The sequence below is a fragment of the Phaseolus vulgaris genome, chromosome 3 (assembly GCF_000499845.2).
Source record: "Phaseolus vulgaris cultivar G19833 chromosome 3, P. vulgaris v2.0, whole genome shotgun sequence".
Lineage (NCBI taxonomy): Eukaryota > Viridiplantae > Streptophyta > Magnoliopsida > Fabales > Fabaceae > Phaseolus > Phaseolus vulgaris.
The window spans coordinates 38,725,375-38,747,630 of record NC_023757.2 but is presented as its reverse complement, the minus strand read 5'-3'; the positions used below and the strand labels follow the sequence as shown (position 1 = coordinate 38,747,630).

The 22,256-nt window shown below is 35.9% G+C and overlaps 2 protein-coding genes across 2 annotated transcripts; one reads left to right on the top strand and one right to left on the bottom strand.

Moving 5' to 3' along the window:
* The first annotated feature begins 1,859 nt into the window (after positions 1-1,859).
* LOC137807553 (probable clathrin assembly protein At4g32285) lies at positions 1,860-4,255 on the top strand. Its single transcript, XM_068608239.1, has one exon. The coding sequence runs from the start codon at positions 2,222-2,224 to the stop codon at positions 4,031-4,033; it is 1,812 nt and encodes a 603-aa protein (XP_068464340.1). The 5' UTR covers positions 1,860-2,221; the 3' UTR covers positions 4,034-4,255.
* Positions 4,256-5,733: 1,478 nt separating this feature from the next.
* LOC137807552 (uncharacterized) lies at positions 5,734-21,913 on the bottom strand. The gene is made up of 20 exons (XM_068608237.1): positions 20,754-21,913; positions 19,530-19,998; positions 16,832-16,919; positions 16,541-16,722; positions 16,162-16,298; positions 15,398-15,464; positions 12,736-12,868; positions 12,492-12,606; positions 11,686-11,758; positions 11,407-11,589; positions 10,692-10,855; positions 9,974-10,079; positions 9,271-9,475; positions 8,885-9,171; positions 8,630-8,751; positions 8,220-8,364; positions 8,014-8,106; positions 7,031-7,104; positions 6,610-6,663; positions 5,734-6,532 (listed from the first exon to the last, which is right to left on the bottom strand). The coding sequence occupies exons 1-20, from the start codon at positions 21,737-21,739 to the stop codon at positions 6,229-6,231; spliced, it is 3,987 nt and encodes a 1,328-aa protein (XP_068464338.1). The 5' UTR covers positions 21,740-21,913; the 3' UTR covers positions 5,734-6,228.
* Positions 21,914-22,256: the final 343 nt, after the last annotated feature.

Sequence of the window (22,256 nt, the reverse complement as noted above, 5' to 3'; positions counted from 1 at the left end):
TAATTAATTATTAAATGATAGTCCTCACAAGTTGCATTGGTGAGAAATTATTATTTTTAAATGGTTTAAATTAATACAGTAATTGTAAGTAATAGGAATCACATATAATGGATCTAAGCTTTGTAATGAAACAACATATATGTGAAATTCAATCCTAACATTTGTTAAAAGCACGAGGAAATGAAAAAAAAAAAGGTGAAAAAAAAAACTAGTTAGGTTATAAGAAAAAGATAATAGAAATAAAATGAATGAAAAATTAGATAAATTTATTTATTTTTTATAATTTGTATTTATAATTTGTATTACTTTAATATTATATTTAAATTATTTTTATTATAATAAAAATTAATGAACATTGTTAAAATTATAATAATTAAATAATTTTAATTTATATATATTTTTGTTGTAATTTTTCTTTCAAAATTGATGATAAAGTATATTATAGAGCACATACACATATTATTGGATGGAGACTGTTAAACGTGCCTACAACTGCCTTTGTGATGTTTACTTGGATAGCACGTCCCAGACCCTTTCCCATGCCCAATAACATGCTCTCATAATACAAAACAAACTTCAATTCTTCCACCACGTTTCCACATTTCTTATAGCACAAGATATGTGATAAGACAAAATCATTGTGGAAGTACTAAATGAGACTCTCCACAAATTTTAAATTTGTAAGTAATTTTCAAATTAATTTTGTAAAATAAACTTTTTATATAATTACAATATTCAAATAATTCGGCACGATTATAAATATTTTATTGCCATTTATTAAACAACTCTTTTGTTAATAAATCACTATTTATGAAATAATAAATGATCGTATCTATACGGATAAATATTGATAAAAAAAAAAGGTTACATATGAGAATATAAAAAGAAGAAAATAAATTAATCTATGTATTTATCCTCATATCATCATATCAATCATAAAAAAAATTATAAAGTTATACGTGAAAAAATTTACAAATAACAATTATTCAAAAAATACCATCATTCTTTTCTATAGTTAACTTTCATATTATTATTTAGCTGTTAATATTTTGTTGCTTCTACTTATTTAAGCATTATAGAAACTTCCTATTAGATGGTCCCTGGTTGGATACTAATGGAAAGCATATTCATTAAGTAACATTTCATCCTCATTTTCAAACACACTTCCATAATAACAACATCCTATTCTTAATCGACAAGAAATTTTTAATTCTCACTCAATATTTAATTCATAAAATGGTATTTATACATTATGGAATATTATATTTATAAAATGAAACCTTTCTCTTGTTCTCAAATTCCGCAAAAAATTTATCAATTTGAATGTTAAACAAACATTTCATAACATCAGTATAATAGGTTAAAAAATAATTAATGTTATATATATATATATATGTAACTGATATTTGAAAGTTAGAAAGTTGAATTAAGGTAATGAAAGAAGTTGTATGCAGATGCTTTCCAAAAAAGTGGAGGATTCCAGTGCTAAAATAGATGTAAAGAAAAAGATATTTTAAGTCTTTACTATTTCCAAAAAAAGTATTTACCACACTTTTCATCCGTTGAGTGGATAACAACGTCAGCACGACCCGTTTCACCGACACCGTCCTATCATTAACACAATTTAATTGGAATATATAAAGGTTTCAACTATATAATCAGGTATTTTAAGATATTTATTAATAAAATTAATCTTTAATAAATATCTAAATTTCATAAAGAAAACCTTTTATGACAATGGCATAGCATAAAGACTGATACCATATTAAATAATAATTTAATTAAATTGTTTATTATATTATGACTGGATCAATTAAGAGACTTATAAAGTAATTGTTCACTTTAATTTTAAATAAAGTGAAAATAATGAGAAACGTAAGCAATCAAAATCTTTTTCTCCATTGATTACGCGGTTTCGCTATCTCTCCTTTGTCTTCGTCTTCTGTCTTCTTTGCTTTCTCTTTCATTCAAGTATTACAACTCAGAGGCCATAAGTGAAACAAACATAAGCACGCTGCATTGATTTGATCACACTACACACAAAAAAGCATAATCCACCACTTCATCCACAAGCGCAAGTCTACAAATCTTCCGTCACTTTCGCACACTGTTACACCCTCTGTCTCTGTCACACCACCAGATAACCTTAAAACATAATCTCAAAAAAAAAATCTGAAATTTGATCTGAATTTCCCTCTGCAAAGCGAATCAAGCACCCATTATGGCATCAAGCACAATCCGCAAGGCGATTGGTGTGGTGAAGGACCAGACCAGCATCAGCATAGCCAAAGTCGCTGGTAATTTGGCACCTGACCTGGAAGTATTGGTCGTCAAAGCCACGAGCCATGAAGAGGTTCCTGCTGATGACAAATACATAAGAGAAATCCTCACTTTGACATCGCATTCCAGAGGCTACATCAGTGCTTCTTTGATCACCGTTTCCAAGAGGCTGACAAAGACTCGTGATTGGATTGTGGCTGTTAAGGCTCTTAGTCTTGTTCATAGACTCTTGGTGGATGGCCACCCCGCGTTTGAGGAGGAGATCGTGCATGCCAAGCGCCGAGGGACCAGGATTCTGAACATGTCTGATTTCAGAGACGAGGCACATTCTAGTTCCTGGGATCACGCGGGGTTCGTGAGGCTTTACGCGTTGTATCTTGATGAGAAGGTTGAGTTTGTGGCGTATCGGAGGAAGCTCAGAGGTGTTGCTGAATCTGAGGAGTTTAGGGAAGAGAGAGAGGAGGAGAGTAATAAGAGGAGTGAGGTTACTCCTGTGAGGGAAATGAGAGCTGAGAGGGTTTTGGAGAGGTTGAAGCATTTGCTGCTGATGCTTGATCGTGTGTTGGGTTGTAGGCCTAGTGGTGCTGCCAAGAACAATAGGTTGGTGTTAGTTGCGCTATACCAGGTTGTGAGGGATAGTTTTAAGTTGTATGTTGAGGTTTGTGATGTTTTGGGGGTGTTGCTGGATCGGTTCACGGAGATGGAGTATGTGCACTGTGTGAAGGCTTTTGATTCTTATGTCGGTGCTGCCAAGATGATGGATGAGTTGGTGGGGTTCTATGGTTGGTGTAAGGATATGGGGATTGCAAGGTCTTCTGAGTATCCTGAAGTGCAGAGGATCACTGACAAGCTTCTGGGGACGCTGGAGGGTTTTTTGAAGGAGATGAGTAACAGGCCAAAGAGCCCCGAGAGGAAATTAGAGATGAAGGTAACTGTGAAGGAGTCAGAGGCAGAGGCAGAGGCAGATATGAATGAGGTGAAGGCTCTTCCAGCACCTGAGAGTGAGAGTTTCACACCTCCAGAAGCCCCTCCTTCAGTTGCACGGCCTAATAACGTGCTTGCTTCTCAAAAGGAGACAAGTGATCTGGTGGATCTTAGGGATGATGGAGTGTCAGCTGATGAGCAAGGGAATAAGCTGGCTTTGGCATTGTTCTCTGGGCCTGCAACTGTGAGGGCTGAAGGTTCCTGGGAGGCGTTTCCTTCAAATGAGGAATATGAAGGGAAATCTGCATGGGAAACAGCAGCTGCTGAAGTTGGTAAAGCAGATTGGGAGCTGGCATTGGTGGAGAATAGTAGTAACTTGTCAAAGCAGAAGGCTGAATTGGGAGGGGGGTTTGATCCGTTGTTACTGAACGGGATGTATGATCAAGGGGCTGTGAGGCAACACGTGAGCACAACTCAGATGAGTGGAGGAAGTGCTAGTAGTGTGGCACTGCCTGGACTTGGGAAGAGGGGCACTCCAATTCTGGCTTTGCCTGCTCCGGAGGGAACAGTTGAAGCTGTAGGACCGCAGGATCCGTTTGCAGCATCCTTGTCTGTGCCGCCACCTTCATACGTGCAAATAGCAGACATGGAGAGAAAGCAGCAGTTGCTTGTGCAGGAGCAACAGGTGTGGAAGCAGTATGGGATGGATGGGATGCAAGGGCAGGTGGGTTTGAGTAGAGTTGGTGGTGCTCCTATGATGCCTTATGGAATGCCACAATTTGGTGGGATTGTCCAACCTGGAGGCTATCACCAAGCACCCTTTTATTGAATTCAAGTGAGGGTATTGGAGGAGTTTGGGATTTGAGCTTTATTTTTCTGTCTTTGTTCAAAAACTATTGGAGGAGTTACATACTCGCTAAGTTATAAAGAATATGTAGTATGATGAAATATTTAAATCCATATCTTTACTCCTTCTTCACTACCTACCATGTAATTTTGACACAGCCAGTGTTCTTCCTATATCAACAGTGGACTTTGGGTTAAAGTGTAATTTATTCTCCTTAACCTGTTATTGTGTGCCATGTATAATGTGCGACAATGTCACTACCTAAACACATTTCTAGACAATAGCTGTGTCCTCACACAAAAATGGTTCCACCTACCTACCCGATACCCACACGTCTAATTCTAGCAGAAGAACCAAGGTGGGGGTCGTGAGATTAAATATCTCAAGGAGAAGCTCTGTTTTGTTTCTCTCCGGTTAAGGCTCGGCCACCACCACCACGGCTGCCAGAATGTGTGGTGATGATCTGTTGCTGCGTCTTCATTGTAATTATTTTATTTGATTATTTTATTTGATTGCCTGTTTCGTGGGAGGAGTTGAATTGTGGTTTTATTATGCGTTTATTTTCTAACTTTCTTTTACATTACTTCGTCATAATAAATCCTAACACAATGTGAAAGAGTTTTGTAAATAACATTACAGTGGAGATAATTATTTTATAATCAAAACTGATATTATTTTATGTGTAATTTTCTGTTTGAATCGGAAAAAAAAAATCATGCAACCTCACCTTGAGTTTTTGAATCGGTAAACCTATCAAATTAATACTAATTTTTTTAAATTAAACAAACTAAAACTGATGGAAGAGGCCACATACAAGCCCACCAAATGGTAGATTTGGGTCAACCATTATAGTTATGGTCAAAAGGATCCAAGAAGACTGGAATGCTGCTACGGGCAGAGAAACATTCCTATACATGTTCAAATGATGTCATAAGCTCTAGTGTAGAGTAGACTTTAATTTCTTGTCAAAATAATATATGAACTTTATTTGTAATTTTTTTTAGAATTAATTTTGGCACCTAAAACACCAACCTAGGTAAACTTAGAGTTTCTAAAAACCTCTAAATTTACTTAGGCCGGTCTAGAAAACCCATGGAGGGAGTGAGCATACAAACTAGACACATCCCTCCCCATGTGCTCATTTAGGCGTCACTTTTGGGAAGAAATTCATTGAATTTCTCTCCACTTTCTTTTGAATTTTTAGCCCTCTAAACTGTATAAATAAGAGGTTTGGCTAATGTATTTGCAAGATTAATATAATAATGAATTGGTGTCAAATTTGAGCCAATATCACTACTTGTCAAAAATCTCACAATATTAGACTATTGATCTTCAATTCTCACCTTACCAAAAAGATATGGTCTCACTACTCTCATTTCATACTTAGCATGCACCTCCAAGGCCACCACACCTCTACTTAGCATGCACCTCCAAGACCACCACACCTCCTAAGAGGGCCTTCTTCGTAGACTTCCACTGAGCTTCCGCCAAGATCAACAATCCTCCAAGCATGAAGGCACTCTTCCATAAAAAAACTCTCCTTTAGGTTGTAGCAAAGAACTTGCTAATATACTTTTTTGTCGTCAAAAGGCAACGTAACATTGGTTACCGTCAGTAAGCAAATTAATGTGAGAAGCACGTAAACTCATCCAACACCGAAAAAAATCGAGTATAACAATTAATTAACACAATAGAATTAACATACTATTTTCACGTTGCATGCAAATATAGATGCAACCATTTCAGTGTCCTATAAATCAAATACAAATACAATTTGATGATTTGTTGCCTACAAAATGTTATATATAAGAGCTAAAAGGGGTCAATTACCCCATGTAATTGCAAATTTTAAGTAAGAAGCTCAAGTAAATCATTTTAATTGCATTTAATAGCAATGTGTTTCATAAGGGACTCTGGTATCTGCCAACCTCCAAGACTCCTTGTCGCTATATGCCATCCCTCTCTCAATTATACACTTTTTACAACAACACAGGCAATAAAAGCATCCATCCTTTGACACAAAAAAATTGCAGGCTCCAGGTGCTACTGGAATGGGAATCAGCCCAAGACTGCTTTTCATGGCAAGAGTTGATCAATCCAATAGTTCTTCCATGAATATAAATGAGAAAATTGAATTCATTTCATAAAGCACGCAAGTTTGATAGCTCCTCCTACACTTAGTCAGCAAAAGGCTGCGAATCCATGCATAGATGCACCAATTTTCTCTGATATTGTCCAAAATATTCATCAACTGCGATGACATCTTCATTCTTTGGATCTAAAGCACGCAAGTTTAGTAGCTCATCATTGACTGATGAACTTGATTCTTCGTCACGAATACCAAGGTTAGTAGAAACTATTTCTGCATGGGTTTCACGGCATGCAAGGATAAACATTGCAGCTGTGTCAGGCAGCTGAGCCTCACGAAGAGCAGCCAAAGCCTCTTGCAGTGCACCAGCGGCAACATACAAAATTAGAGCCCTGCATTGGGTCATTTGAGATCAAATACAGAAAAGTCCTGGAAGAGATAAAATTTATAAAAAGAAAAGCAGTGGTACCTCCAGATATTATGTTCAGTGTGCAGGATGTGTCCAGCCCATCTTTGCAACACCCTGTAAGAATAACAAAACGTAGGGAAGATCTTCTAGTCATGATGATACTCAATAGAAATGCTATTTTCATATGAATGCGGAGCCAACAATCACTGGAAAGTAAAAGTTGATTTTTTTGTAAAATTAAAAATGGTTCTAGAAAAATTTCCACTTGCCTGTCATCAATAACCTGAAGGAAGAATTCAGATTCTTCCCGAAATTAGACAACAGAATAAGTTAGAGATGTATGATATAAACACTAGTGCGGAATTTATCTAATGATTAATTTTGTCATTTAGTCAGTGGATTTCAGTCGGTCAATATTATGTTTGGTCCCATATTGAAGTTAATGTGGACAAAAAGTCTGTTATCAAGAACAAGTAAGAACCTTGCATAATCTGATCCCTTCAAGTGCTTAGCGGCCAAGGTTGCAGCATCAGTCCAGCACCCAGCATCTTGTAGCTGCATAAGATATGCCATTGCATTTCTCTTAGAAAATCAAGCCCATTATAGAGATAACCTGTCTACTAATTTTAAATTTGCAAAATCTAACTAACTATACATTGAATTTTCCAACAAATCTAAAATTTCTAATTAAGATCTATTTTCAGAAATCTTCCTCGGTTGAACTTGCATAACAAGGATTTATTTTTGTAGTTCATAGATCTACTTTTTGTATTTTTCATAAAATGAAAATCCTTTTTTGACAAAATATTCAGTTTTTTATTTCCTATCATGTGTCTATAGGCACACGATAGAAGACCCCTTAATTAATGTTGTACCAAATTACCAATGCCTAGCAGCTCCTGCCGCTAAGTTGGCATCTGCAGATTTCAGTCGTTAATGTGATCCATTAACTTTCAAAAGCCACCTTTAAGATATCTTAAACAAACATTATATGATTTTCCAGAAATTATTGATATTAGAAGAGAATGTAGTTCAACGAAGTCTGTTACATTCAAATGTTAACAGTTTAACCATTTTTTGTCTTGACTATTTTACACTGAATTCAGACAGATGTGCTACAGAGTAGAACTTATACTACACAGAAAAGGAACTACCTTACAATAAGATGTTTCACTTCCTTGACACTAAAATTCAGCAGCCACTCTTTCCCATAAGCTTTCTTTTTATGTTAGATAAAATGATATATCATGAATCTGGTTATCATCTAAATGGAGAAAACTAAATTTTCATGACAAAATGTGCCCTTGAAAATCACAAAAAAGTAATACCATCAAGCAAGCAGGATCCTGTTTACAAGTTGGTAAACTGAAACCAGCTTAGAGACCTTTTAAACTATGTGCATCCGTTTGATAGTTAATTTAATAAAGCAGGGAAAATAAACAAAAAATATGAGTGCAGCCTGACCTGAGAACACGCTTCTTGATATCTTCCAACTGCACATAGAAGATGCGTACCAGAGAGTGACCTGTCAGCCCTCACCATGTTGGCTGCAACAACCTAAAAATTATATCAGATGTTATAATACACTGAATAGATCGACTATATTCTTGGATACTAATTAGAATTTGTATTTTGATGCCTAAACACAAGCATGCCACAGATATACTCACCTTCACTGCAAGTTCATGAAGAGACCTTGAAACAGCAGAAGAGAGAGCAACAGCACGAAGAGCGTTGACATAGAAGTAAGAGCTCTCTGGAGGTGTAGAAAGCAATAAACTAACTGCAGCTTCTAGGTTTCCAACAGACACAAGCCTGGTAGCGCCAAAAAAATGAGTATTACAGTTAGAGTATAATCCCATAATAGTAAAAAAAAGAAACTTCAGTGGTTTCTGTCACAGCAGTACCTTTTCTGTTTGGAACAAGATATCAATTTGTGGAGTGAAAGACAACAAATACGATATCTTGGATATTATAATTTCAAATAATGCAGTACTAAAATATCTTCTAACATTACGTCACTAAGCCATATGTTGACACTCCCAACAAATCAATAAAAAGAAATGATGAATTTACTCACTCGTGAATACGTTTCTGAATAGCCTCTTCACCTTCTAATTTTTCATGCCAAGAAATTCGCTCACTAGCAGTTTTCCACAGCTCTCCTCGGTCAAAAGCCAATAGCCTTAGTTGACCTTGACTCTGCTAACCAGAAAGCTACAGTCACTTAAAGAATCTGACTGAACTTTAACAACAACTTTCAACAATTGGAATGAGGGACTCTGCAAGAAATGTCACGGAATAGAAACTTAAATGAAACTGTAATACATCGTACCAATTCATCTCTCCCTGTTTCTTCTGTCGGTTTTCCTTTTGATGATAACCGAGATAATAGAGATGTCTCATTATCAAGATCAGAGATAGGTGCCGCTGTGAACTCTTTTGGTGGATGCTTTCTTAATAATTTGTTCATCAAATGTTTAAGTGCACGAGGCAGCTGTAGCCAAAACAGAGCTTCTAAGGATTCACCAAATATAGTAGCTGCGAAAGCAAACCTTGCAGCACAACCTTTATCCACAATACTAGCATAGAACTTTGCTCTCTCATCGTCAAGCATGCAACCTTAAGAAATGGACATATTGGTAGTGTTTTTTAAACACCAAAAGTATAAAAATGGCAAATGGAAGAATTTTCATTATTAAACTCTGCAGAGATATAAACCTTCTTTTCTATATGGTTCCAATACTTTCAAAAGCATCTCTGGCACAACTGAGTCGCCAAGGGGTGGTATGTTGATCATGTATGTACGAAGATCCCCTGTAGGTGAAGGAGTTCCGGGAAGTAAGTGAGGCCTCTTTTCTATGGTTGTACTACAAGTATTAAACCAAGAAGGTTTAACACCCAATTGTAAGATCATGCGCAACGCCTAGCAACATTAATACATATTAAAACGAAGTACAATAAATACATCATAAAGAGCTGATGACCAATGCAATCGTAATTTATACAAAACCAGTAAAATTTGTACAAGTATTGCAAGAACGTGTAAAAGAAAAACCCATTTGTATGAATTATAGAAACATAGACTAAACGTGGACTATGGTTAACTTATTTTCAAGGAAAGGGGAATAGGCAATTTAAATTTGTTTTTTCAGTAAGAAAATTTGTTGATCTTAAATGAAAACAGATATCGTATTGCCATGGCATGAGAAATTCAAAATGATTCACACTCTATGAAATCATTTCCATTTCAGTCTTTAATATTTTCATGTTACTTCTCATATCCATCATTGCACATGAAATCTGGCGTTCACAATGTGCTTCATCTATAGAATGCAGACATTCACTGTGGGAGTTGAGTATAAAACTTTGGTAGTAAAGAAAATATATTTTAGTTCAGCAAATTTAGTTCCGGTATACTTACCAGGGCATGTGGTGAAGGAAGAAGTATGGGACAACATATAGGCATTGACCGGAATCTATCCTTTGTATTTCTGATGTGGAGTGCATAACCAGATCGTTTATCATTTCTGCATGAAAAGAAAGACGTGTAATTCACATGGTCAGTTCATTTTATAACCCCTGAAATTGGAACAGCTATTATTAGCTCTGATCTAGATGATGACAAAAACTTGGTGATTCATTTCATTCACCTTGAAGAGAATACTAAAACTCCAAAAGGTTAGAAATCTAATGAACTAAATGTCCCTTACTGTTGCACTGCACGTGAACGTAAATACTTAAACATTGAACACACAGGATGCATACCAGGCTATATATTTAAAATGGAGGATAAGATTAAATTAATTGAAATAAAATTATCCATCAATGGATGATTGTATGACTTAGATTAACTCCTACCTCTCGTGACCTTACAGGATATGTCCCCCTATATAGACAAAAACATAGATAGATGATTTAAATAAAACAATTAGGTGGCATCACGTCATTTATCTAAGCATAGTTTTGATCTAGACATTTAAACATCAAGATGAATGCTTTCAGAATTGCTAAAAATCAGTCCAAGTCATTAGATTTAGAACACCATTACGACCACTAATCATATTTATATTGATAATAATAATAACAATAATACAAAGAAACTCATATTTTCTGACTAGAGAGTGATTTGTAGAACTTACACATTATTAATTTCAACAAGACGAAAGCTACCATCTGCTCCAGCAATGCACAGCACCAGTGGATCATTCTTATCAGTTCGCAAGGGCAACCAATCAAGTTCCAATACAAGGGTTCCCGGAAATTGGGGTTGCAAAAGTGAATTTGCTAAGGGGTCTGGCGAATCCTGCAAAAAAGCATGTTGGGATTTATGATCAAACAATTACAATATACGTTCTCAGCATTTCAAAAAGGGAAAATTTCTTTCCAACCTTTACTTTTTCTGGTCCAAATAGCTAAAGAAGATTGATGAAAAATGAAAACCCGCAAGCATATTTGTTAATATAATAAGATTTAAATGTTTATTGTCCCTGATAAATTATTAAATTTTGTTTTTGGTTCCTTAATAAAAAATTTACTTTGTTTTTTCTTCAAAAGCATATTAGATACCGGTTTAAATAATGAAATAGAGTGATTTAGATAACATTTTTGGGACCAACAACAAAATTTGTAATTTATCATAAACCAAAAACATATTTAAGCCACATAATAATATTCAGTTTATCACTATTCAATCCCCCCTAAAAACCAATGTTAGATTAGAATTAACCAAAGTTATGAAGATGCTTATAGCATAAGATGTACGAATATATATATGTCAAGTATGACATGATGAAAGATAAATTAAATTGCACAAATGATCCATAAAAACAAAAATCAAGTGAACTCCCATCTTACCAAATCAAATACAGAAAAAGTATTATCATAAAACAGAACAGCAATACGCCCCCGGCTCTGGTCCCCTGGAACAAAAGGTGAAAATTTGATTCGCCGGATTCCTTCTCTGTGAGTGTTAAATGAAGAAGAATGTCCAGTCACCACATCCCACCATCTTATGCTCCCTGTTCTGTCTCCCATGACCTGAAAAACTAAACTGGTTAAAATTATCATTCAATTTAGAGCAAAATTGCATTAGATAGATATACAAATAATGAATTCTGAAGTGATGATTCATACCACATGAGGCAAGCGGTAGGCCATTGCTGTTATCAATCCCTCCGATGATACAAATGAAGAAGGCCATTTTGGTCTGTGGAAAACTTAATCAGAGAACGCAACCATAAAGGAAGTATTGCATATTTATCAATCCCGAAACAGGCAAATCAGCTAGTTCTTTAAACGCTATAGCAGGATAGAAAAACCAGGTTGTCACTATTTTACTATTATAATACAACAATTTATATTACAATACAAACAGTCAAAGAAAAACCCTAAATTAAAGAAATTTATGATAAATGGTCATGTCACAATTTACACTCTCAGTGACCATCAAGCAAAGAACAAAGTAATAAAGTAAAAGAACTGATAAAATATGTTAAAATTAATATAAAAGGAACATAAAGTTTTAAAGCAAGAAAAGCATTAGACTACCCCAATAAAAGTGGGTTTTCAAAACTTTTATACAAGTGGCAACACTATAGTGTGCAAAAAACAACTACTGCCTCCACAATGGCTGCTATTGAAAATCATTTTGCCCTTCGAATCCTGTAGCAGCCTAGGCCCCTTTCACTTTGCTACCCAACTATAGCAGACTAATGACTACTACTCTAAAGTAAATGAAAAAGCACAGCAAATTAATATATTATAACAGAGATAAACTACTAATAAGTAATAGCTGCAGAAAAAAAAAAGACAAAACAAGGCAACTTACCTGTGCTTTGACAATGATTAAATAATGATCAATGCATATTAAACAGCTCTACATCATTTAAAGCAACACCATTGTGGTAATAAACTTTTTTTAGCATAGAACAAGTTCACACCTAAAATCTCGAATTCTTCGACCATGCACTTCAAAAACTCCAAGTGCCCCATTCACCAAAGCAAATGCAAAACTTTCAGACGTGTCATCATGAGATTCCTCTGTACTTGTACCCTCTGCTTAAGGAAATCAACATCACTCATAACTCATAAGCTATTCTAATCTTGCACAAAAAGAAAGGAATCATTAATTCTAGATTAGCAACTATGCTGATAATATCTAGGATCTTCGAGCAAACAACTAACTTGAATCAGAAGAGGAAGTTTTTGAGAGTTTAGATGCTTCATCTGATGCTCCAGATGTTTGATCATTAGAAGGACGTGGAACTGTTGGAAGAGTCCATTCCAGTACAGTAAATGGAAGAGCTAATGATCTAAGCTACATAGGTAGAGCAAGCATTATAAATATCTAGATAGAGAACATGCAGTGTCAACCAAAACAAATAATAACTATTCTACAGATATCATAATTAACCTTCCTAATTAAAAAGGAAAACATCTAAAAATCAGGGCTTTGAAATAAAGGAAAAAAAAAATGAAGTCATCAATCATGAAAACAGGAAATTAGTTTGTGATAACCAAGTTCTGCGTGCAATCATAACAGGAATATTAGGAGAAAAATGTAGATCTGCAAGAAGGTATGGCCACTCATACTAAGAGAAAAAGAGAAAGGAAAACTTTGTATGGATTATACTGAGTTTGTATGAGTGATGAGCTTCGGTTTACCAATTTGTGGAAACTACATATAGACTAGAAAAAAGCTCAACTGACAAATCAGTTATAACAACCTGACCATGATAGTAACTAACTGAAGCACCGAAATCAACATCTCATGACAGTTGAAATAAACTAACAGAATACAACTGCTAAAAGGAGCTATTCACTCACAACTAAATACAAAGCAAATTTAGAGGACGATATTTATCCTTGCCCAACTTTAGAATATACGTAATGTTATCTGGGATAAAAGTACCTCGAACACATTTAGGGTACAATTTGCACATTACTCCAATGATTCGGGTTTCATTATTAATCTGACTCTACATTTCTAGCCTCTACTGTTTGCTCTAAATTTGTTTGATAGGAAAATCATTAAATTATGGTCTCAATAAAATCAATCATGTCACTTCTAAATCCAGACCACGGGATTTGGTTGGTCCCTTGAACATTAGGTTTATTTTCTAGCAAATCATACTTGCAGTTTCTCCCTTCATCTCCCAACAAATCTTTCCTTTTAGATAAACCAATTTGGAAATCAATTACTAGGTAAAATATCTAACAATGTTTTACTCCAAATTCAGGTCTCCTAATTATTGTGTTACATGCACTCAAGTTCTTAAAATAACTCCCTTTTTTTTTTGCATTGCTCAGCAGTTTTTCCATTCTATGGAATAATTTGTTTGCTTTATGGCGGTGAATAGGTTTGTACCAAGGATCTTCAGAAGTTCCTTTGAGTTAATTTTAAGAGGCTTTGGAAGTAATTGAAATGCTAAAGGGCGTTGGTAAAGTTCTCAATTTGCAGATTTTTGGTGAATCTGGTTGGAAAGATATGCCAGAATTTTTATTGGCCTATTGTTCCCTACCAAGTTCATTAGAGTGTTACTTAGCTTCTTGGTGGTTGCCTGATGCTAATGGTCTTTCTAGGGAAGGGAGTTTTGTAGATCTTTATTGAGATTGGTGAGATGTTTTGTGACACCATAAACCTGCACCCCCCATTTTCTCATATTTTCTCTCTCTCCCAACTTCTCTTCTCTCTAACTTTCCCTCCATCTATTCCAAAATCTAATTACACCCTGAAATGGCTGAGGAGTTAGGAATAATTTCTACCCGATTAGATATTCAATCAAAGTAAGATTCTATCAACTCTAAAGATCTATTGTTCTTTGTTTTTCCTTATGATTTTGTCATGAGTCCTAGTGAGATCAGTTAAGAAACATGTTCCTCTCAAATTGATTAACCTTATACTGAAATTTGGTGATGTTTAGATAACTCGCTCTAGGTCCCTAAAATTAAAATGACTCCCTTGCTTGAACAAGAAATTCTTTGGAATAAAGAGTCAAAGGTAAGGGAAGCTAACTTTAACTTTCACTAGTACTATACGCTAGAAAATCTAGATAGGAGGGGACATGGTCCTAAGTTTCAATTTCTCTTGCAGGGGTGTTATTTGATGAAATTGTTTAATTTTATGTTGTGTGATAGAAATATTAGATTTTGATAGTTTGGAAATTAACTTATGTTTTTTATGTTGGAAAAGTTCTTGAATGTTGTGAATTTTTAAATGTTATGTGATTGAATGGTATGTATTGCATGTGAATGATGAAAATTGTATGAAAATTGATGTATTGTTTGATGGTACATTAAGTATAAAAAATATTAGTTTAACAGAGATCTTCTAGCTTTACCGATGATCTAAGTCACATAGACTAAGATATCAGGTGGGGGGAAATTGATGAGGGAGTTCATACACATCAGGTCTTGCTAGACACTTGGTATTGGATGTTTTGAAGTTACCCTGATCCTTGATGTATGAATTAGATGTTAGTCTCAAGTAGCGGCATACTTAATGAGTCTTTCGGAAGACAATGGATTCATGTGTAGTCAATATGATTGAAATGAAATCGAAGTACTGGATTGAAAGGAAATCAAGGTACTATGATTTCAAATGGATCCATGTGTAGTCAATATGATGTTAGTCTCAGGTAGAGACATACTTAATGAGTCTATTCCTTCCTAATAGTTTTTTCCTTTATATATCAAGGGGGGAAAAAAGCATTTCCATAAAAGGTAGGAAAAAAGGTGCCATAGAACAGTCAAGGAAAACTTAGAAACGAAGGGAAAAATGGAAGTGGCAAAAGCAGGTTAGAGGAGAGGTAAAGAGTAGGGATTTCAAGTACATAAATCAACTTACCATGATGGGATTTTTAGTCATTGCCCAAACTTCCACAGGCGCATCCCGAAACAAAATTAGAAGATACCTGAAATATTGTGGATATCCAACTATTTAAAGCCATGATGCAATCACAAATCTACACGTTAATATAAGGTGGAAAAAGATAACAAATCCAGGATGGAAAGGAAATATAAACATTTAGTACAACAGTTAGACAAAAGTGAACTAATACTGCTGCCATCGACTCCCCCTTCAAAAAGAGGGAGGGTGGGGGGAACTTGTTTCTTTTGCTATCAAATAGAAGTTTTAGAATATTTGATGGATAGAAAATCTTCACAGACCGGTTACTAGCAATCAAAATGGTGGATGTGAAAAACAAAAAAGGGCATAAATGAAGCAAACCTTTTAAAATAAATTAAACATCCAAACTGTTCACTAACAGCAACAAAAAATAAGTTGAGTCAGTTCCAACAGCCCCCTAAACAGCAAGGATTACAAGTTACAACATTCTGTACGACACCATTTTGCACAATCAGCCAGGGACATGTAACATTTACCAAGATCTCAAAGGTGAGATAGACAAAGCATATATGCCTGAACAAAGTATGATCCCATAAAACTCTAGCGTTTTAAGTTACTTAATTCCATATTCCTAGTACAAAGTTTTCGATATTACTATTACAAGATATAAAATAGAAGTAGAAAAGCATGCAACCAGAAAATGATTCAGAAACTAAACCACAAAGTAAATGATAGTAACAAAATTTAGATTTGAGATTCACCTTCCAGATGAAGATGTTCTCAAAGCTCTTATATGTGTGCGTTCTGGCTTTTGCATAACTCGGAACATTTTGTTAAGGCCACTTCGAAGGCAGGTAACAACTACCTTGTTAATATATCCTCCAGATTTTTCATTAGCCTGAATCCAAAAGAATGTGCATAACAAAAGACCAACAACCAAAAAAATCTTTAGAAAAGTATGAAATTCTAAATTGAAGGAGGTATTAAGTAGTAAGATCAAATCATTAAGCTTATCTCACAGGGAGATAAGATGAAAAAATAATTACAAAATAGAAACAAAGAACTGTAATAGAAAGAATGAAACAACGCAGGAATTAACATAAAGAAAAATCTGTTCGGACATAAGTACTTAATTTATACCTGAGTATAAGAAAATGAAACCAGCCTGGAATTTCCCAGCCATCGTAGTCCCCTAACAGTACCATTATGAACTGATAAACTTGAAGCAACAGCATTGGCTGAAACATCAACAACATCTATTGTCCCACTCTGGGTTCCCAAAGCAACCAGGGGAACAGTTGCTGCTGGATAATTTCCTCCACCTTCACATAACGTTATTTCATTAATCAACACAGGAAACATGTATGAATAATAACCACTATATTTAAAGTTTCAAACAAATTTACAAAATTGGTGGGAAGATAAACTAACGGGCCAGGGTAGCAGTAAGAGAAGGGGTAGGGACTGCCAGCATAGTCACTGTTGAGGAAAGAAGCTGAAGCTGTCCAACTAAGCTCATCTGCATTAGAAAATAAGAAGGAACAAATGAAGCCTCGCAGAATTATTCAACTTAAAATTTGAAACTAAAACAGGAAATCCAAATAGGTGTTATTTTGCACTTAGATGCTGTTTATTAGCAAATAAAAGTTAGGATTTAGATTATCACATGAAACATAAGTTATAAGTCAAATAATAAGAACTCCAACCATAGGTTTGGAAGATTTGACCCCCACAATCGTCCTCTCACAAAAAGATTCCATTGGTGGAATGCTTACTTCCATGCAGGACAAATGATGGCAGGAACTTAATTACATTTTGACCAATATTATACTTTAGCATCTTTCTATAGCTTCTTTATTTTCTTGGAAGACAGAGTACATTGGGAAGAATGGTTATGCACAAAGATCAATATCTATAGTGTGTCCCACTCACTGGAGAAATTGATCTTCAATTAGGTGCAAAATTGAAGGTACTGTACCATTGCTCACTGATTTCATTATAAAACTGTAATTGCGTATCATGTTTAATGGTAGCCAAACTTGATCCAGAACAGTTACAATAGGTTGAAAATCTGGAGATAAAAAATACAAGGATATCCTAGGAATGGCATTCATAACTGAATATATAAGCTATTGTTCATTTTATATTACACATAACAAGCTCTCTCATAGGTAAAATAAACTTGATTAACCTTGCCGTAGGATCTGCCAATTAGGAACAGGATGAACTGCCTTAGGCCAATTAAATTTAGTTGCACACTGACAATTAGCAAGCCCAGCCCCAAACAGTCCTTCACAAACTGCGCCACTATCCTACTTTTTAAAAGTAGTTACTGCACAGCCACATAATAATTATATAAAAGGAAAACATCTATATAAAATATAACTTTTTTCCTGCCATATTCTTGCATTATTGGTTCTCACATGTATCAATATTTGATAATTAATACATACATAATTTAATACAGCTCATAACAAAAGTCTTCTACACTGAAACTCTTTTTCTTTTTCATTTTTTGCATGCATATGATATGTAAATAAAAAATATATTAGGGTATTGTGCAGCTATTATAGCCCATTGTGACACCTAATTTTACTATATTATAACATAGTGTAGGTAACTTAAATTACCTAAAATAACCCCAACATTTTTCAGAAGGAGTGTTAAAGTCAAGAATCGGTGTATAATTGCCTTAGATTAGTTATCCAATTGAAAAGAAAACCCAATGTTGAGCTTTTAGGTTAATCCTGAAATCTTCCAGACCATATATAGTAGGCCGTAGGAATATTTGAAGAACTAGAATTTCTTTCTTGATTTGTTCCCCAGATTCATCAACGTCAATGCTTGACTGATTGATCTGCTTGATCCAATGTAAAATGATATTTAAGTAGAATAGAATCAACTGTTCAAACCTAAGGAAATCACAACAATGCATTACCATATTTTATGTTCAAAAGACCACGGGTCATAAAAGTTACTTCTTGACCTACTCCAGAAGTAAAGCTGATTTAAGGCAAAAATAAGAATTGCTTCTTCCTCCACAAAGTTAGATAGACTACTTCCAAGCATATTGTCAGGGAAACTATGGTAGACTGGTGGAGATATCTAATCTCACATATTATCCCCCATCGATTAATAAGTTTCCATATAAAAAATACACCATCTAAAACCTCCAGCCACCCCCACACCATTTTAGTAGCAGATCCAACATCATCAAAGGGGTTTTCAATATATCCATCTATGGTTTTATTTTTCATGGGTTTGAATCCAGAAACAGCTCCTGCACATGCAATGATGAGGCTGCATATTATATTCAGTTACCCTCCTCCATAATTTCACATTCCAAGGAGCCTTCAGCATCAGGTATGCTAGCTTTTCTTTTTTCTATTTTAATTTCATTTTACATACCACCATTAAAATGCCCAAGAATTTTGTGCACCTTCTCGAATTTACATATGGATTCCCGTTCACGTATTCCCATTGCTTCAAACCATGTATTTCATGTAAGAAATTTTTCATCGTACACCATCACTCCTCTAATTCAGCTCTATAACATCAACTAGATATTGTTCTTGCAGATGACCTATAGTACACAAACTCCAACCAAGACACGAGGAAAATTAGACAGTGAAAAGGAAAGGTGTATAGCAAGTAGAATAAAATAAGTTATCCTCCTCAGAAAGACTTCTCATCAATGTAAGCAGGGTCTCCTACACCTCTCCGCACATCAGATATGAAGGTTCCCTTGAAGAAGTCATTGTCTCGGCAACAAAGCAAAGCCATAAAAACTTTTCTATCCCATAAAAGTGTAAAGCTAATGAGGAATGTAAAATACATACATTTTACCTTGTCTAAACACAATTGTTCCACCACAATCTTTCAAAGTTGCAGTGGGTGTATCAATATATTATAATGTAAAATAACCTAATAAACTTACCTACAAATTATCATCACAAAAATTCATAAGAATATATCAAGAATCAATATAAATTTTGGCTGATCCCCTTTTTGTCCAGAATCCAAAGTACTTTTGTTGTATTATAATTAACATTTTAAAACTTCAATACTTCATTTCATGTTATGAACGACCAATCACCAAAGGAAAGCAAGTTTGTAAGTAAGGACTTGCCTTCATTGAAATTTCCTCCTGATCGAAGATTGAGCTCTGCAAACGGCTTCTATTATTGTTGCCTACATTTAGGTCCCGTCCACCAGAAGAAGATGCTAAGGTGTTAGAGTTGGCCCGAGGGAACAATACTTTATGGTCATCATTGACCAAATCTAACTTCTTATCATCCTTTTGGGTGTCTGCGAGCCCTTCAGCAGCCAAGAGCCAGTTCCAAATTTTTCCATCATCAGAAATGGAGATCAAGTGTATCTTAGAAACAATATTAGACTCATAACAAAAATCAAAAGGATTATCAAAATCCTCACGAAGGTAAGGAGAACTAGGTACATCAGAATAATCCTTGCCAATGTTCTGAAATGTCGAATCTGATTGGCACAAAAGGACAGAGAGTATTGAAGGAGAAGGGACAGAGGTACCGACTGATGGCATCAACTCCTCCAATGAGTACATAGAATGTGCCTGTTCCCCACTGTGAACACAAGCAGATAAGTGTATGTCTTAGTGTTAGAAAAAAAAAAGGTTACACAACTTTGATAAAGTTAAAAAAGAAAACCTGTTTTACAGCTTAGCTTAGAAACTTAAAAATAGCTCAAGAGAAGGAAAAAAAAATCATAAACAAAAAATATCATAAATTTTTCCAAACCCTAATGATGATTATAATTTGTAGGAGCACGAACTCTTATAACAAAGCAAACTCAATATGGTTACTGAAGCAGTTCAAAAAAGGAAATGCACATTTAAATCAAAGTTGATTAATAGACTTATTCCAGTCTGAAAACTGAGAGCAAATTACAAGTAGAAAAACAATAGGCCTATAACTCCAATAAAGGAAGTTATCATCAAAATCTCATGATTATCCTTGATCATTTGACCACCTCACTTAAAAGTGATTCAGTTCTCAGGGGCAGGGAGGAACAGCTTCAAATAAGGAGGATATCATTACAAATGGCAGCATCTCCATACAGTTATCTCAAACACATGGATTCTTCACTTACAATAACCAAAGTTATCAAAATTTGCGAAACAAGATATGCAATTTTTTTTCAAACGAATAGCCAGTATATACGTATTGCCAAAGCACATTTCTGTTACTCCCTTGCAACCACCAACACACATCAACTACACTACGCAGTGTACTTGCCGACGCGTGCGTGCAGTTACATATATACTCATCTGAGTTCAGAGGAAAGGTAAATTAACTAATTGAAGACGAAAAATGCTTACGTTTTCCTCCTCCACGTGCTGAGCTTGCCATCACGATGAGCACAATAGATCCAATCGTTACTCGGATCAGGCAACACGTCCAGAAACTTGCCGCAACCCCGCGGCAACGCGGTGGAAAAAACCACCGTCTCATACTGCAAGTCAAAGACAACTAACTCCCTCGGAAACGTGACGAACAGAATGTGCCTCCACTGCTGGGAGAACGCCAACCTCGCGACGTAGCTAGGAAACGCCGCCGCCGCAGGCGAAACGACAGCAGAGGTGGACGATCCGGCAGTAGCGTCTCTCTCGAACTTAGCCAATTCACTTGAGTCGGTCGGAATCTGAAGCTCCTTGATGACGACGGCGTCGTCGGTGTCTCCGAGAAGGACGACAGACAGCAGAAAGCCGCGGAGTCCGACGGCGCAGATGTGGCGCGAATCGAAAGGATCGCGACGAACGCAGGATAAGTACTCGGGAGAGGCGTCGTATTTCCAAAAGCAGCGTCCGGTGGAGGCATTGTAGAGGGAGAGAGTAGACGGTCCGTTAATAGCAGCGAGGAGGTACGAATCGGGGCGGGCCTGGGCCCAACAGAGGTCTTGGACTCCTTTTTTAGAGTCGGTGTCGAACCAGAGGATGGCGGACTTGAGGCGGAAATCGAGGAGCGCAATGCGGCCCTGCCGGTCAGCGGCGGCGAGGAGGAGGTGGTTGGAGGAGGGCTCGGAGGAGAGGAGGTGGCGGCTGAGGGGGAGGGGGGACCAGCGGAGGGCGGTGACGAAGGGGGCGGCGGAGGAAGGCGGGGGAGGGATGGGGAAGGAGGAGAGTAACTGCATGGAACGGGTATCGACGATGGAGATGGAGCTGCCGGAGGGGAATGCCATGAGGCCGTGGGGGCTCAGATCTGCGGATCCAAAGTTGTTGCGGCTGGGTGGGCCTGGGAGCATTGATTCCCATGACTCTTGCGGCTGAGCAGTTACTGTTGGTGGTGCTCTCGGACTCGCCAGCATAATTCACTTCACTCCACTCCGATTTCGATCAACACCGTGCCAACACCCACTCCACTATTTCAACGCGGAAACTTCTTCTGTTGCCTTCTCTGTTTCCCTTTGATCAATTCCTTCTCATTTCCGTTGCTTTCTGTTGAAATGAAATTTAAACCTTCAGACTCTACCTATGACATTAAGTTCTTCTTTCTATTTTTTTAATAGATAAAACATCAAATATAATTGACTAATTATAATAATAATTTTTAAAATACATTTAAAGTGTCTTAACGTAATTATAAAATTAAATATTTTAATAGTTTTTTATTATTATTATAGTCATAATATTTTTTATGCAGATATCTCTATTGGAAAGTATTTGCAAAATAATTGATTTCGTTTGAATATAACAATATCATTATCTTTTACGTAAGGAAAAATTATGTATAAACATGAAAAAGAAACAATCGTTGAAAAGTAAATGTAAGTTATAAAATATTATGGTAGCATGAATCGTTTAAGTGTCTCTACTTTAATATAT

What these genes read in the sequence shown, in the direction of transcription:
- LOC137807553 (XM_068608239.1), top strand. Translation starts at nt 2,222, where the DNA reads ATGGCATCAAGCACAATCCGCAAGGCGATTGGTGTGGTGAAGGACCAG.
- LOC137807552 (XM_068608237.1), bottom strand. Translation starts at nt 21,739, where the DNA reads ATGCTGGCGAGTCCGAGAGCACCACCAACAGTAACTGCTCAGCCGCAA. An exon ending in AGGAGGAAATTTCAATGAAG is followed by an intron (nt 16,920 to 19,529) that starts GCAAGTCCTTAC and finishes TTTCTAATGCAG; the next exon opens with ATGAGCTTAGTTGGACAGCT. An exon ending in AGAACATCTTCATCTGGAAG is followed by an intron (nt 15,465 to 16,161) that starts GTGAATCTCAAA and finishes ACAATATTTCAG; the next exon opens with GTATCTTCTAATTTTGTTTC.